Genomic DNA, 15,702 nt, shown 5'->3' on the forward strand with positions numbered 1-15,702 from the left:
ATTCTAAAGGAGATCAGTCCTGGGTGTTCATTGGAAGGACTGATGCTAAAGCTGAAGCTCCAGTACTTTGGCCACCTCATGCGAAGAGTTGACTCATTGGAAAAGACCCTGCTGCTGGGGGGAGGGATTGGGGGCAGGAGGAGAAGGGGACAACAGAGGATGAGATGGCTGAATGGCATCACCGACTCGATGGACATGAGTTTGGGTAAACTCCAGGAGTTGGTGATGGACAGTGAGGCCTGGCGTGCTGCAATTCATGGGGTCGCAAAGAGCTGGACATGACTGAGCGACTGAACCAACTGAGTGAATGATATGGATGTAGTATACTGGAAAACACAAAAGGCCTAAAGAATAAAACTAATTCAAACAGTAAGATAATTCAGTAAGGTAACTGTATATAAAATTAGCCTGAAAAATCAATAGCCTTAATATATACAAACAATAATCTAGAAATAGCAAATAACAATGGAAGGTCTCATTTAAAACGGCAACATCAAAAACAACAAAAGACTAACTACTTATGAATAAATTTAAAGAAAATGTTAAAAATATGTATAAGAAAAATTTCAAATACTGCTGATACATACAAAATAACAAAACGAGATTTGAAAGATGTAAAGACATGCAAGGTTGAAAGTACAGAAATGGTAAGGGCCTAACAGAACCAGAAGAGATTAAGGAGAGGTGGTAAGAATACATAGAACTATAAAAGAAAGGTCTTAATGACCCAGATAACCATGATGGTGTGGTCACTCACCTATAGCTGGACATCCTGGAGTATTAAGTGGGCCTCAGGAAGTATTACTATGAACAAAGCTAGTGGAGGTTATGGAATTCCAGCTGAGTTATTTCAAATCCTAAAAGATGATGCTGTTAAAGTGCTGCACTCAATATGCTGGCAAATTTGGAAAATCAGCAGTGGCCACAAGACTGGAAAATGTCAATTTTCATTCCAGTCCCAAAGAAAGGCAATGCCAAAGCGCGTTCAAACTACCATACAGCTTCACTCATTTCACATGCTAGCAAGGTTATGCTCAGAAACCTTCAAGCTAGGTTTCAGCAGTACGAGAACTGAGAACTTCCAGGTGTACAAGCTAAGTTTTGAAGAGGCAGAGGAATCAGAGACCAAATTGCCAACATTTATTGGCTCATGGAGAAAGCAAGTGAAAGTGAACATCGCTCAGTTGTGTCCAACTGTTTGTGACCCCATGGACTATACAGTCCATGGAATTCTCCAGGCCAGAATACTGGAGTGGCTTGCCTTTCCCTTCTCCAGTTGATCTTCCCAACGCAGGGATGAAACTCAGGTCTCCTTCATTGCAGGTGGATTCTTTACCAGCTGAGCCACAAGGGAAGCACAAGAACACTGGAGTGGGGAGCCTATCCCTTCTCCAGCATATCTTCCCAGCCCAGGAGAACCAGGGTCTCCTGCATTGCAGGTATATTCTTTACCAATTGAGCTACAAGTTCCAGAAAAACATCTACTTCTGCTTTATTGACTAAAGTCTTTGACTGTGTGGATCACAACAAACTGGAAAAATTCTTAAAGAGATGAAAGTACCAGAGCATTTTACCTGTCTCCTGAGAAATCTGTATGTGGGTCATGAAGTAACAGTTAGAACTGGACATGGAACAACTCACTGGTTCAAAATTGGGAAGGGAGTATGGCAAGGTTGTATACTGTTACCCTGTTTAACTTCTATGCAGAGCATATCATGTGAAATGCCAGACTGGATGAAGCACAAGCTGGAATCAAGATTGCCAGGAGAAATATCAACAATCTCAGATATGCAGATGATACCACTCTAATGGGAGAAAGTGAAGAGGAATTAAAGAGCCTCTCATGAGGGTGAAAGAGAAAAGCGAAAAATCTGATTTGAAACTCAACATTCAAAAAACTAAGATCATGGCATCCAGTCCCATCACTTCATGGCAAATAGAAGGGAAAAAAGTGGAAACAGTGACAGATTTTATTTTCTTGGGCTCCAGAACTACTGTGGACAGTGACTGCAGCTGTGTAACTAAAAGATGCTTGCTCCTTGGAAGGAAAACTGTGACAAACCTATTAGCATATTAAAAAGCAGAGATATCACTTTGATGCCAAAGGTCTGTATAGTTAAAGCAATGGTTTTTCCAGTAGTCATGTACGGATATGAGAGTTGGACCATAAAGAAGGCTGAGTGCTGAAGATTTTTTGAATTGTGGTGCTAGAGAAAACTCTTGGACTGCAAGGAGATCAAACCAGTCAATCCTAAAAGAAATCAACCCTGCATATTCATTGGAAGGACTGTTGCTGAAGCTGAAGCTCCAATACTTATGCCACCTGATGTGAAGGGGGTGGCAGATGATTAGATGGTCAGATAGCATCACTGACTCAATGGACATGAATTTGAGCAAACTGGGAGATTGTGGAAGACAGAGGAGCCTGGGTGTGCTGCAGTCCATGGGGTTGCAGAGTCAGACACAACTTAGCAACTGAACAACAACAAGGACTTTTTTTTTGTTTGCGGGGAAATAGAATAACAAAATCATACAGGTATCCATTCTTCCTTGGAGTAGGAAATGGCAACCCACTCCAGTATTCTTCCTGGAAAATTCCATGGACAGAGGAGCCTGGAGGGCTACAGTTCATGGGATTGCAAAGAGTTGGACAGGACTGAGCATATCCAATCTTCCTACATTAATATTGAAAGTTAACTCAGTCCTCCCAAATGCCAAAAAAGGTGGTTTTTTCTGAAGCCCAATAAGTTAATTCTAAATTTCATATCACAAAATTTAAAAAGCAAGTATTTAGGAAAGCCCTGGAAAAGGAGGACACCATGGGAGGTCTAGTAAATTCTATGAGATTATGAAATGGCATTCTAGTAAGTTGCTGTAATTAAAGCAGTGTGATACAGGTGCATGAATAGATAGACAACCCAGTGGAATAGAGTTCTGGGGTAGACCAGTGTAGAGCTGGAATTGGTGTATAAGGACGGCAGCATCTCAAGTCACTGCGGCAAAGATGGACTTTTAAATCAATAGAGTTAGAACAATTGGGAAAAGATAACATTGTACCCATATCTCACATCATACACACGAATAAATACCAAATGAATTAAAGATCTAAATGTTAACAAAAGAAAACCATATACGGATAAGAGAAATCATCGGTGAATTCTTTTATAACCTGGGAGAAGGGAAAGGTTTTCTAAAGCTGACAAAATCTGAAAGCAGTAAAAGGAATCTGACTTCAAAAATATGCATTGTAGGAAAAAATGCAAATAATGTGAACAGACAAATGGCAGAGAAAAAATATCTGCAACTAAGACACAAAAGGCTAAGTCACTAGCTACAGAAAACCGAGACAGTCATATGGTCCTTAAACGTATGAAAAGATATTTCAGCCGAAAATAATGAATGAAGACAAATTAAAACTACACTATTTTAAATTCAACAATTTGTCCTTGGTAGTGGGCTTCCCTGGTAGCTCAGTGGTAAAGAATCTGCCTACCAATGTGGGAGATGGAACAGACAAGGATTCCATCCCTTGGTCGGGAAGATCCCCTGCAGGAGGAAATGGCAACCCACTCCAGTATTCTTGCCTGGAGAATCCCATGGAGAGAGGAGCCTGATGGGCTACAGTCCATAGGGTTGCCGAGAGTCGGACACGACTGAGCAACTGAGCACTCTTCTATTCATTGTGGAAGGAAAGTGACTGGGAGGGGCCAGAGAAGACTTCAGAGGTGCCACAACTGGATATGGATGGGGGATCCCAGTTCTTCAGTTTGTAAACTTTATCATGCTCTACACTTTAGATTTATGCAGTCTAGTGTATGCTTATTATGCTAACCCCAAAAGGAAAATGTGTTGTTTTTTTTTTAAAATCCTGACGTTTCTTACTTATCAGATTGGCACACATCCAAGTTTGACAGCATGATCTGTTGGCAAGACTACAAAGGAAACAGGTGCTTTCATTTATTATTGATAGAAGTGCAAAATTGTACAACTCTGTAAAAAGAAATTTGATAATATTTAACAAAATTCTGTTGTCCTTGTAGTTTCATATCAGTGATTTATTCAAAATGTATACCTCCAAAATGGCACAAGATTATTCACTGTGGTGTTTGGGGCAATATCATAAGAATGGAAACAAGCCAGTGCTCACCAGTAGGAGACTGACTAAATAATCAATGCTACTTACAACAATAAACTATTGATATGACCATAAAAAAGAATAATGATAACCTCAGTGTATTAATAGAGACTGGAAAAAGCAAGGTGCCAAAAGTGTATGTAGTATTCTACCCCTTTTATAAAGAAGAGAGAGCAGTAAGAGTACATGCATGTGTTTGCTTATATCTTTGAAAGGAAATAAAGGAAAAAACAGGGAAGCCAATGAAAAGTGCTGTTTATCGGGAGATCAAGGGATGGGGCAGGAGTTGAGATGGGAGACTTCTCTGAATGTGGTTTTTTATATTTTTCAGAGTTCTGAAACATGACAATTTTTACATATTTAAATAATAAAATTAAATCAAAGAGGAAAAGTGTGAAGTCCTTGAATTGACAACAAACAAATGAACCTAATGACATATCAACCTGGAAATGTACCCACTCAGGGAACAGGCTTAATCCAAGTGAATATTTACTGCAGTATTGAGTTGTATTCTAAGCATGAAAAGAATTACAATGATATTTTAAACTTCACTGGGCAGTTTTATTCTTTGATAACACTTTTGAAAGTATTTCAAAGCTATTGTAGGATTAAGCAAATAAATTTTCTATGTTTTTAGATTATTTTAAGAGAAAATATATACAAACATTAAAAAATGATAGAGAAGAATCTATAACATTAAGTTTAGATTGGAAATATCTGTATGAACTCACGATTTTTTTTTAAATGTACAAGGCTCCAACCACTAAAATATTCTCAAAACAAAGACATCCCAATGACAATGAGCACATCTAGGGCCCTGATGTTGGTTTCCAAGTTATTTCCCAGTTAGATTCAGGGATCCTTAGAGAAATGACTGATTGTAGATTTAGTGCAAGAAAAGTCTAAGATGAGTCTGGGACACTTGTGTCACAGAAGGCCATGAGTCACTCAAAGACTAATGGAGTCATGTTATAAGTCACAAATATCAGATAGAAGGAGCTCCTACTGACAAAATTGGGATAATTTGAGCATCAAATGGAATAATGAGTTTAATCATTTGTTGTATGTTAAATAAAAACCCAAGAGTGCAAAGTGATACTAGATTGGTGGATAGATGCTGTTTGCTACACCACTGGTAACATTGTATCAGCCACCAGTGAAATAATTGATTCAGGAAATGGTTTTACCTAAAATGATTGGGTGACAGATATTTTCAGCATCACAAGGTATTACCCACCAATTACTTGGCAGCTGGGGCTTCCCAGGAGGCTCAGTGGTAATGAATCTGCCTACCAATGTAGGAGACACAAGAGACATGGGTTATATCCCTGGGTCGGGAAGATCCCCTGGAGGAGGAAATAGCAACCCACTTCAGTATTCTTGCCTGGAATTCTCCTCTATAGACAGAGGAGCCCGGCAGGCTATAGTCCATGGGGGTCACAAAGAGACAGACACAACTTGGCAACTGAGCACGCAGGCACTTTGGCAGTTGCAAAAAGAAATGCCTTTATGATGGAGACATTTGGAGTAATCACATGACTTGGTGATCAACGTTGGTAGCATTAATAGTGGAAACATCACCTGTCTTCTGATGTGATGGGACATGAAGTACAGAGTCTTATTTGTAAGAGATACTTGGAAAATAGAGCAAATACGATGAAATGTAAAAATTGTTGAATTCAAAATGGCAGATATAAGGGTGACAATTGTACTCGTTCTTCAATTCCTGCATTTTTAAAATATTTCATAGTAAATTAGGGAAAATGACTTGACATCTGTATTTTTTGGAAATACTTGGAAGAATGTTGCTTTTGTTGTTGTTTAGTTGCTAAGTCGTGTCCAACACTTTTGTGACCCCATGGACTATATAGCCCACCAGACTCCTCTGTCCATGGGATTTCCCTGGCAACAATACTGGAGTGGGTTGCCATTTCCTTCTTCAGGGGATCTTCCCGACCCAGGAATGGAACCTGCATTGGTAGGCAGATTCTTTACCACTGAGACTCCAGGGAAGCCCACTACCAAGGACAAACTGTTGAACTTAAAACACAGGTTAGAAAAAATATATATAATTATTTTTGTAAAATGTGGTTCATACACTAAAAATTAATGTATTTGCATACTTATGTTCATAGCAGCACTATTTACAATGCCAAAAGATGGAAACAACCCAAGTGTTCATCCTCGAATGAATTAATAAAAAATATGTGATCTATACATTCAGTGGAATATTAGGTTTATAAAGGAAGGAAATTCTGACTCATGCTACTCATGAATCTTAAGGACATTGTGTGAAATGAAATAGCCCAGTCACAAAAAGGTATGATTCCACTTACGTGAGGTACTCAGAGTAGTCGAGTTCATAGGGACAGAAAATAGAATGGTGCTTGCCAGGGGCTGAGGAAGGAAGAAAAATGTTGTTGAATGGGTATGGCGTTCCAGTTTTGCCAGGTGAAAGAGTTATGGAGATTGGTTGCACAACAATGTGAAAATACTTACCACCACTGAACTGTACACTTAAAAATGGTTAAGGTGTTAGATTTCGTGTTATGTGTATGTTACAATTAAAATTAAAATGGAGAAATCAGAAGATTTCTGACATGTACACAGTTGTTCTTTCTGTAAATTAGAGTTTCAGTTTTTAGGAAAATGGATGTTTCAGGAAACAACAGAAATTGTCCATGCAGCCTGAGAATTTTATCAGAAGCCACAAAAATCCTTTGTCCCACAAGGTGGGAGGCCAAATGGTGCACTGGGCACTCCTCTGCAATCGGGTTGCTGTGGAAAGCTTGGCCTGCCGACCCCTTGGCTGGGCCTGGAGAGCTTGAGATCCCGGCGTCGGGGCCCTCCTGGGAACAGTGCTTTGCTTGGTGTCTGGCCAGTGAGGAGGCTGCGTTTGCAGTCTGTTTTTGACCCAGGGCTGGCCTGCCTGCCTCGTCCTTCACACCCATTCTAGCCCCCCACCTTGCTTGACTGTAACCCAGGGGTGTGGTTTGTGACTCCTGTCCTCACAACTTCCTTCTCTTCAGAGCCAGGCTTTGATCTCACCTCCCAGGATCCAGTTTCTGTTGAAGTCTGTTACCCTTTCAGATCCATGGGTTATTACCCGCACAGCATCCCAGACAGATGATTCATTTCAACCCTGGCTGATCTCTGCATTGTGACCTTCTGGCTTAACTGGGCTCCAGGCCCCTTTATCCTGGTTATGATAGAGAACCCACATCTTGACTGTGAAAATGTTCATATAAACATACAAGCCATGAACGTCTTCTTTTCCAAAACTTTGAATGGGGAAGTACTAGCATTAATATCCATATGGAATTTTGAAAAGATGATTATACGGTTCTATTTTGCTTCCCATTCAATTAATATTTTGTTTTACTTAAGGCACTGTCAACATAATGTCAGTATCAGACTATGCCCTCTTTTTTTTTTCAAATTAAATATTTTGAAAACTTAGAAAAGTACAGAAAACATCATAACAAACACCTGTGTTCAGACCACCCAGAATTAACAAATGTTAACCTTTTGCAGTGATTGTTTCAAGTCCAGAATTCTCATTTTTAAATTAAATTTTACTTCTGTGTATGGACAGATCTGGCCTCAGGCAAACAGTGAAGTTGGCAGAGTTCCTTTTCTGCTGCCCTCCTCCCTTGCCCCACAGGTGACTGACAGGCGTCCATCCATGCCCTTGGCTCTGCCGTGGTCTGTGTGGCGCCTCTCCCAGAACAGCTGTGCTGGCAGCTGTTCCCAGGGCTCTCAATGGAACAGTGGAATCCTCAACTGTATTAGAAATGAGTCCTGGTTATGAGTCACACAAAAAGTTCCAAGCAGAAAAAGGAAACTTATTAGAACAAAGGAAACATCATAATTCTGCAGGTGGATCTGTAGGCACTGGGCCTGAGAGAGGAAATACATTCAGAAAATGAATAGCTGTTGGAATCCCAGCTTGTTGCTGCTTCTCTGTTCCTTCTTTACTTTTAGTTCACCTATTGCAAATTAGCCTCCCATGACTTCTGAGCTTACATATGACACGACCAGCCACGAGAAGTGACTGACTAGTAGACGTTTGGTATCAATTCCACATGTCTGAATGAGAGACAATCTGGTTGTTTCCCCCACCTCCCCACCCCTCCCCAGGTCAGATGTCCCCCTGTGCTCTCTGAAGCTCTGTGGAGGGTGACCAGCTCACATACATAAACATGGCTGCCAGGCTTCCACTTCTGTGCTCACGTGGATTCTCGGGCTGAGTTTCAGGAAGGAAGCTCCTTTTTCCTGCACCTGGCTGCATATCTTTCAGTTGCATACAACTAGAGTATCAGCCAAAGCTAGGAATGACTGTAGCCTAAACACCTTAAACTTGGGGAAGCACAATAAGATGAAGCTGGTGGTGAGGAGAAGGACGATGGAGACAACCACTCCTTGGGGCGTACAGTATAGGTGCTGCCCTCACTGAAAGGTCACGGAGCAGGATTTGTGTATGAACAAGGAATCCCCTATGATGACTGGACTGTGCTCTAAAGTTGATGCAAATATTTCTGTATTCCTTCCATGAATGTTTAGACTCTGATGTGCCACAGTCCAACTCCAAACTCCTCCAAAGGACTTATAGTTTGATGTGAACCCAGCTTCTATATGAGAGATTTGCTCCAGTTTTGAGCAATAGCACATAAAATGAACACTTCCTTTTCTTCCTCCAGTCACTCCCACTTCTCAAAGTCTGTGCTTGGGTTTTACTCTCATAAGCCATGTCAAACATTTACTGGAATAAGCAGAGTCAATATTTCTAAATACATAAAATGAGGTTATATTCATATTTTTATCCTAGCTCATATGGTACTATTTGACCATATAGAAACTTATCATTTACAAAATTTTTTTGAAGAAAATAAATTTCAACCCCTGACTTGAGATGGAAAACAGGCATCCTCTGGGGGGTTGTGGGGTGGAGTGAGCCTTATGTACCACAGATGAACAACTGACTATTGTTATTTGCTCATGGAAAGCTATTTCTCTGGGCTCTTCTGCCTTCAGATGTTTCAAATTTCACTTTTGAAGTCAGGGTTGCAACCTCACTCCACTGGGTCAGCAACAGTGCCCTGAGTTTTAGACTGACAGTTGAATGCATGGAAACGCAGCAAGCTTCATCCAACATCAAGATGGCTTAGTTTTAAGAAAGATACAAGGCTGATGACCACACAGCATGCAAGGTGATGGCGGGCAGTCTGTGAGCTCAAGCACAGCCTGGGATACTTCCAGCTTGCTCTGCACAAAGTGTGTGCACTGGGCGTGAGGGAAGAGGCTGAGAGCATGCAGACAAACTCAATCCAGCGACGCCATTTGATTGGGGTCCCTCAGCTTTTGTCCTTGCCTGTCTCAGCTCATTCCCAGTGCAGCTGCACCTCACCGAAGCCCATTCCTATGATGACAGTTGAGACAGTGGGGCACAGTTGCCTGGTACCTCCTCAACTCTTGTCATCCTGTCTACAGCATATCCCTGGAGTCCCTGACTCATTGCTGTAAGGACTCAACTAAGGCCAAGAGTCAAATCCTCCTGTGTCTCTAAGGCTAAAATGTCACAAACCAGCTGCTAACTTCAGGTCTCACCTCCTTGTGTTTGTCTCCCAAGCAGAGGGTCTGTCATACAATAGGTACTTGATAAGTTAATAGGTAATTGATAGGTAATTGTCTCAGGAATATTCAGTTTTGACCTCTGAGCTTTATTTTCTATTCAAGTTGTTTGGGTGCCTAGTGTTTATAAATAAGTAAATAATTGCCTCACAAGCAAAACTATTTTTTTTCTATTTTAACAGTAATTTGTATCAAAGGCCTTTGACTTTAATGCTGATAAAAGACATGGTGATTGCAACATAAAGTCCTGAATGTTCTCTCTTAATCTATCTTCCAGATTATTTGAATATATTTTGCTCTATAAGGATGGAGTGATGTTTCAGATCGAACAAGCCACCAAGCAGTGCTCCAAGATCACCCTGACAGAGCCCTGGGACCCTCTGGACATTCCTCAGAACTCCACCTTTGAGGACCAATACTCCATAGGGGGGCCCCAGGAGCAGATCACTGTCCAGGAATGGTCGGACAGAAAGTCAGCCAGATCATGTAAGGGTTCAACAAAGTATTCAAGTATTGCATCTCAAGAGGCAGGAAGGGAAACAAACGTTTAAGCTCATTAAGGAAGGTAGTCATTAAGGAAATTTAGAAGCTTAATCAAATTGTTTAACTCCATTGAAGTGCCCATATGTACTCTATTAGCTGTGTAATGCAGGGATCTCAGCATCGCATCTGAAACCCCTCAGCCTTCTAAGACCCCCCTGTAACTTTTTCCACTTTGACTGTTAAGGGATGCCCCCAAGGTCTGTGACATGTTTGTCTAAGGCACAGGTTAGAACTGGGCGCCTCCTTTTCATTCCCCCAAAACACTAACTAAAGTTGTAGTGACCATATCGACCGCCATTATGTGTCTTTTATACAGAGATGTGAAGCTCTTCTCTGCAATGCTGCCCACACACCTCCCCCAAGAGTGTTTCATAAACACAGGCCTTTATTGCTGTGGAAAATAGTATGATGGCTCCCTCTGAAATTAAACATAGAATTATCATATGACTTAGTAATTCTACTTTTTGGCATATACCCCAAAGAACTGAAAGCAAGGACTTAAAGAGATATTTGTACATCCATATCCACAGCAGCACTACTCATAATAGCCAGAGGTAGAAACAACCCAAGTTTCCATCAGCAGACAAATGAGTAGACAAAGGTGGTGTATACATACAGTGGAATATTATTGAAACTTAAAAAGGAAGGACATTCTGATACATGCTACAACATGGATGAACCTTGAGGACATTATGCTAAGTGAAATAAACCAGTCACTAAAGGACAAATACTGTATAATATCACTTATATGAGGTATGTAGACTAGTCAGACTCAGAGAAACAGAAACTAGAATGGTGGTTGCCAGGGGCTGAGGGAGGGGGGGAATGGGGAGTTAGTGTTTAGTGGGCACAGAGTTTGAGCTGGGGGAGATGGAAAATCTCTGAAGATGGATGATGGTGATACTTTCATAACAATGTGACTGCATTTAGTGCCACAGAACTGTACTTAAAAGTGGTTAAAATGCTACATTTTACCACATTAAAACATACTGTATTTTGCGTGTCTTCTACATTAAAGACTCAACTTGCCTTCCTCTTATAGATGAAACTTGGATTGGCATTTATACCGTCAAGGATTGTTATCCTGTCCAAGAAACCGTCACCAAAAATTACAGTGTGATATTGTCCACACGGTTTTTCGATATACAGCTGGGCATTAAAGACCCATCAGTGTTCACCCCGCCAAGCACATGCCAGACAGCCCAACCAGAGAGGATGAGCGAGGAATGCTCCTGGTAAGCCTGCAAACACCGAAGGGACAGCATTGGACATCAGATACCAGTGGCCCCAGCTCTAGTCAGATTTGAGACTTGAGAAATGAGCGTCTTCGTTGGAGATAAATATCATAATTCTTTGATATGTTTTCTTTAATGTATGGTTTTTGACTACTTGGGCTAGGTTTAAAAAAAGGAATGGAATGGAGAATATGTGGTAATATATGAAGAGATGGCAAACACAGGGACCTCAGGTATTTCCAGAGCCTGTCTGGACCCTGCACTTTCCGTGTATGCAGGTGTATAGGTCGTGTGGCGGCACACACAGGATGAGGGAAGGGTCATCAGGGGCGAATGTGTTATTACTGACATTACTGGGACTTGCTGGATTGCTGGCACGTGGTGATAAAAAGAGCAGATTGACTGTGGTCAGTGTTAGTATTAATTTTGAAGCTCTCTATACACACTGGCCCCTTTATTGCCTGTGCCAGGGTAGGGATTGCTTCCACTGCTCCATCCCCCCAGCACCTCCTCCTTTTCCCCCACCCTGTGCTCCCTTGGTCTCTGACACAATGATCTCTGAAAATCCCTTCTAGCCTTAAGAGCTTTTTGGCATGACCCAATGGATGTAAATACTTGGGGAGGAAATAAAAGGCTATAGTAAAAAGAAATGATTCCTCTAAAGATATATTTTTACATAGGAGGGTTTGGAAAATCTTAATGTCTATTTCTGTGTAAGCATGAGCCATGTATTCTTCCTTTTTTCTATGCAAGAGTATTGATATGTGTGCTGAATCAACTCGTCAAGAGACCAAAAGAGACAGGTAGTATTCTAAAAATAGCACAGTGGGATTCAGCAGACTGTTGTTTCTGAAATCCAGGATGAGAATTCCCTTGTACTGGAGCTCCTTTGATTCACTAGATAGACTATGTTTCCTCTTACATCCCTGGGGCAGCATTTCATACTGCTCATCCTTCCCAGGTCAGCTCATGCATGGCCTTCAGAGGCTGCTCCCAAGCCTGGACTGGGTGCAACTTGTAGCTTGAACATGTTATTCTGATAATGCTTACTAGGCTGTGTCAAAATTTCCTGCTTCCTGGACACTCTGACTCACTAGCCTGACTATGAGTGCCATGAGTATGGTTACCATGTTCTGTTTACTTTTATATGCCCAGCACTAAGTGCCTGGCACATGGTCAGTGCCCTAAAGTTTGTAGAATGGAGAATGCTAGCCTCTCTGGTCCTTATTTCCTCATTTGCTAAATGGGATTGGGTTTGCTGATCTCTAGGGAGACATCTAGTAATAAAATTTATCATTTTGGCAAAACTAATACAATATTGTAAAGTTTAAAAATAAAATAAAATTTAAAAAAAGATAGAAAAAAAATTTATCATTCTAGATTCTTTCTAATATTGTGTTTTATCTGGCTATCTATCTATCCATCATCTATTGCCAGGAGAAATGTGTGACACCTATGTTATGCTGAAAACAATCTGTACTCACAGTTTATCTATACTGTATCAATAAACTAATGTAATTGCACTTCTCCGTGTTCTTTGATATATTTGTTTTTGTAATAAATATGTATTCAGTTCAGTTCAGTCACTTAGTCGTGTCCGACTCTTTGCGATCCCATGGACTGCAGCACACCAGGCTTCCCTGCCCATCACCAACTCCCAGAGTTTACTCAAACTCATGTCCATTGAGCCGGTGATGCCATCCAACCATCTCATCCTTTGTCGTCCCCTTCTCCTCCACCTTCAATCTTTCCCAGAATTAGGGTCTTTTTAAATGAGTCAGTTCTTTGCATCAAGTGGCCAAAGTATTGGAGTTTCAGCTTCAGTATCAGTCCTTCCAATGAATATTCAGGATTGATTTCCTTTAGGATGGACTGGTTGGATCTCCTTGCAGTCCAAGGGACTCTCAAGGGTCTTCTCCAACACCACAGTTCAAAATATGTATTATCTTATAATAAATATGGCTATCAGTTCAGTTCAGTTCAGTCACTCAGTCGTGTCTGACTCTTTGTGACCCCATGGACTGCAGCACACCAGGCTTCCCGGTCCATCACCAACTCTTGGAGCTTACTCAAATTCATGTCCATCGAGTCAGTCATGCTATCCAACCATCTCATCCTATGTCCCCTTCTCCTCCCACCTTCAATGTTTCCCAGCATCAGGATCTTTTCAAATGAGTCAGTTCTTTGCATCAGGTAGCCAAAGTATTGGAGTTTCAGCTTCAGCATCAGTCTTTCCAATGAATATTAAGGACTGATTTCCTTTAGGATTGACTGGTTGGATCTCCTTGCAGTCCAAGGGACTCTCAAGAGTCTTCTCCAACACCACAGTTCAAAAGCATCAATTCTTCAGTGCTCATGGCTATAAGGCATGAGCCTTATACGGCTTATATATGGCTATAAGGCAGTCAAAACACTCCTCTAATGAATAAAGTGCTTCCTAAGATCTACACCAAATTCATTATCTTTTCTCAAAAGCCTGCTTTTCCTCTTTAAAGTCCCAGTTTCCTGGGTCGGAAGCCTCAGAGTCATTCTTGACCCATATTTTCTCCTTCAATCCTCATAAGCATTCAGTGTCCTGAGTTTCAACAAAATAGTTCTTAAAGGTACAGCCTCTTGTCCATCCCCAGTCACATGCACATCCCAGCTCTTAGCATTGCTGATCTTTGCAAGATCTTTATACCCTCTGTCCTTTTCCTTGTTCTAGAAACCATCCTCTGTTCATTCATTCATTCATAAGCCAATCCTGAATCCCTGCTATCTCCATTGCCTATGCTGGTTCCTAGAGTCACAGAGAAGAATGCACCGTGACCAAGGCCAGTCTCTGGACTGCACAGATGGGGGAGACTTTCACAGCTGCCTTCGAGGTGGTCCAGATTGATAAAGCCTTAGTGACAGTGTTTGACCTACTTCTTTTCTCTCCACCCACAGGATAGATAACGCTGCACCATTTCCCTTAGCTCTGCAAATTGCATTCACCCACCTCAATCTATACCACCACTCGAACGAGAAAGGAAAGGAACTCCTCTTATTTTATTCAGAACATGTGAAGTTGGCACCCTTCATTTTTCAGTTTGTCCACTTTGGGAGTTAAGCCATTTCCCAGTTAAGCTAAATCTTCCTTGCAGAAGGATTCTGTGTCCAGTGGGACCTCAGTACACACCTGATGGTGCCCTGCTTATGTGGTTCTCCACTGCCTCCAGGAAAAGTGGAGGCTCCATAGCCTGGTGTCCAAGGCCCTTTTGATCAGGCCCTGATTCCCTCTCCAGCCTCAGCTCTTGGCACTGGTCTCTCTTTTCAAATGGCCATAAGAGCCTGGGAAATGAAACTTGGGTTACTTCTGGGTGCAGAGGGTTTTATCAGTCACCAGTCTTGTATAAAATTCTCCAGTGGCCAAAATAGTAAAAAAAATAAGAGGACTCTCGAATAGGGAAGGGACTGGTTCCTATTAACAGAGAGGAGCATCCGGTGCCTCACTTAATCTGCAGACAGTACTGACATGGACCAGGCCCAGGGTTGGGTTTCACTTTGTGGACCCTCTGCCTTGTGTCTATGACCCTTTATATTGTATCACAGCAACTTCTTTCCACCCCTCCCAAGGCAAACTGCCAGGATCCATGCAAGCTCAGGGGTCTTCTCTACCCTTGGCCTTCAACTCTCAAGGCCCTGCTTGGGGACAGAGCCATTCCTCCCTCTCCCACTGGCTTGTGTGGAATCAAAGGGGCCTGGCCTTTCTGCCCCCAAGTGCTCTGATTATCAGGGTGACTTTGTTGCCAGAGGCTTTGCAAATTGAGATAATGCTGCATTTCCTAAGACTGGGACCCAGTATTCAAAATATAAAATTATTTAAATATTTTAAAAGGGCATAAAGTTTAGATCTCTGAGGAGATTTCCGGTGACACACTGAGTTTCCCATTAAGCTAAATTCCACACCCATTAAGCTAAATTCCACACCATGTGAAAACTCAATACTCACTCCTTGCTGGATTTTCTTTACTAACTCCACCCTCTCAATGTTCCCTCAGTTATTTTAAATCGCTTTGCTGGTATAGACACCTGTGTCACATGATTGTATCTTTCAGTTTTTTGAAGTATGTAGATTGTGTTTTTGTCCATCTACTGAAGGCACCTTAGATGCAAGAAGGGCATCCTTGCCTTTCT

General features: G+C 41.5%; 1 protein-coding gene across 1 annotated transcript in view; it reads left to right on the plus strand.

Moving 5' to 3' along the window:
- The window catches only part of EPDR1 (ependymin related 1), a 36,808-nt gene extending 23,741 nt beyond the window's left edge, over nucleotides 1-13,067 (plus strand). The window contains exons 2-3 of the mRNA XM_061414017.1: nucleotides 10,044-10,252; nucleotides 11,352-13,067. Coding sequence (XP_061270001.1) covers nucleotides 10,044-10,252; nucleotides 11,352-11,548 — 406 coding nt within the window. The 3' untranslated portion in view covers nucleotides 11,549-13,067. The remainder of the gene's footprint in view (nucleotides 1-10,043; nucleotides 10,253-11,351) is intronic.
- Nucleotides 13,068-15,702: the final 2,635 nt, after the last annotated feature.

The sequence above is a fragment of the Bos javanicus genome, chromosome 4 (genome assembly GCF_032452875.1).
Source record: "Bos javanicus breed banteng chromosome 4, ARS-OSU_banteng_1.0, whole genome shotgun sequence".
NCBI lineage: Eukaryota > Metazoa > Chordata > Mammalia > Artiodactyla > Bovidae > Bos > Bos javanicus.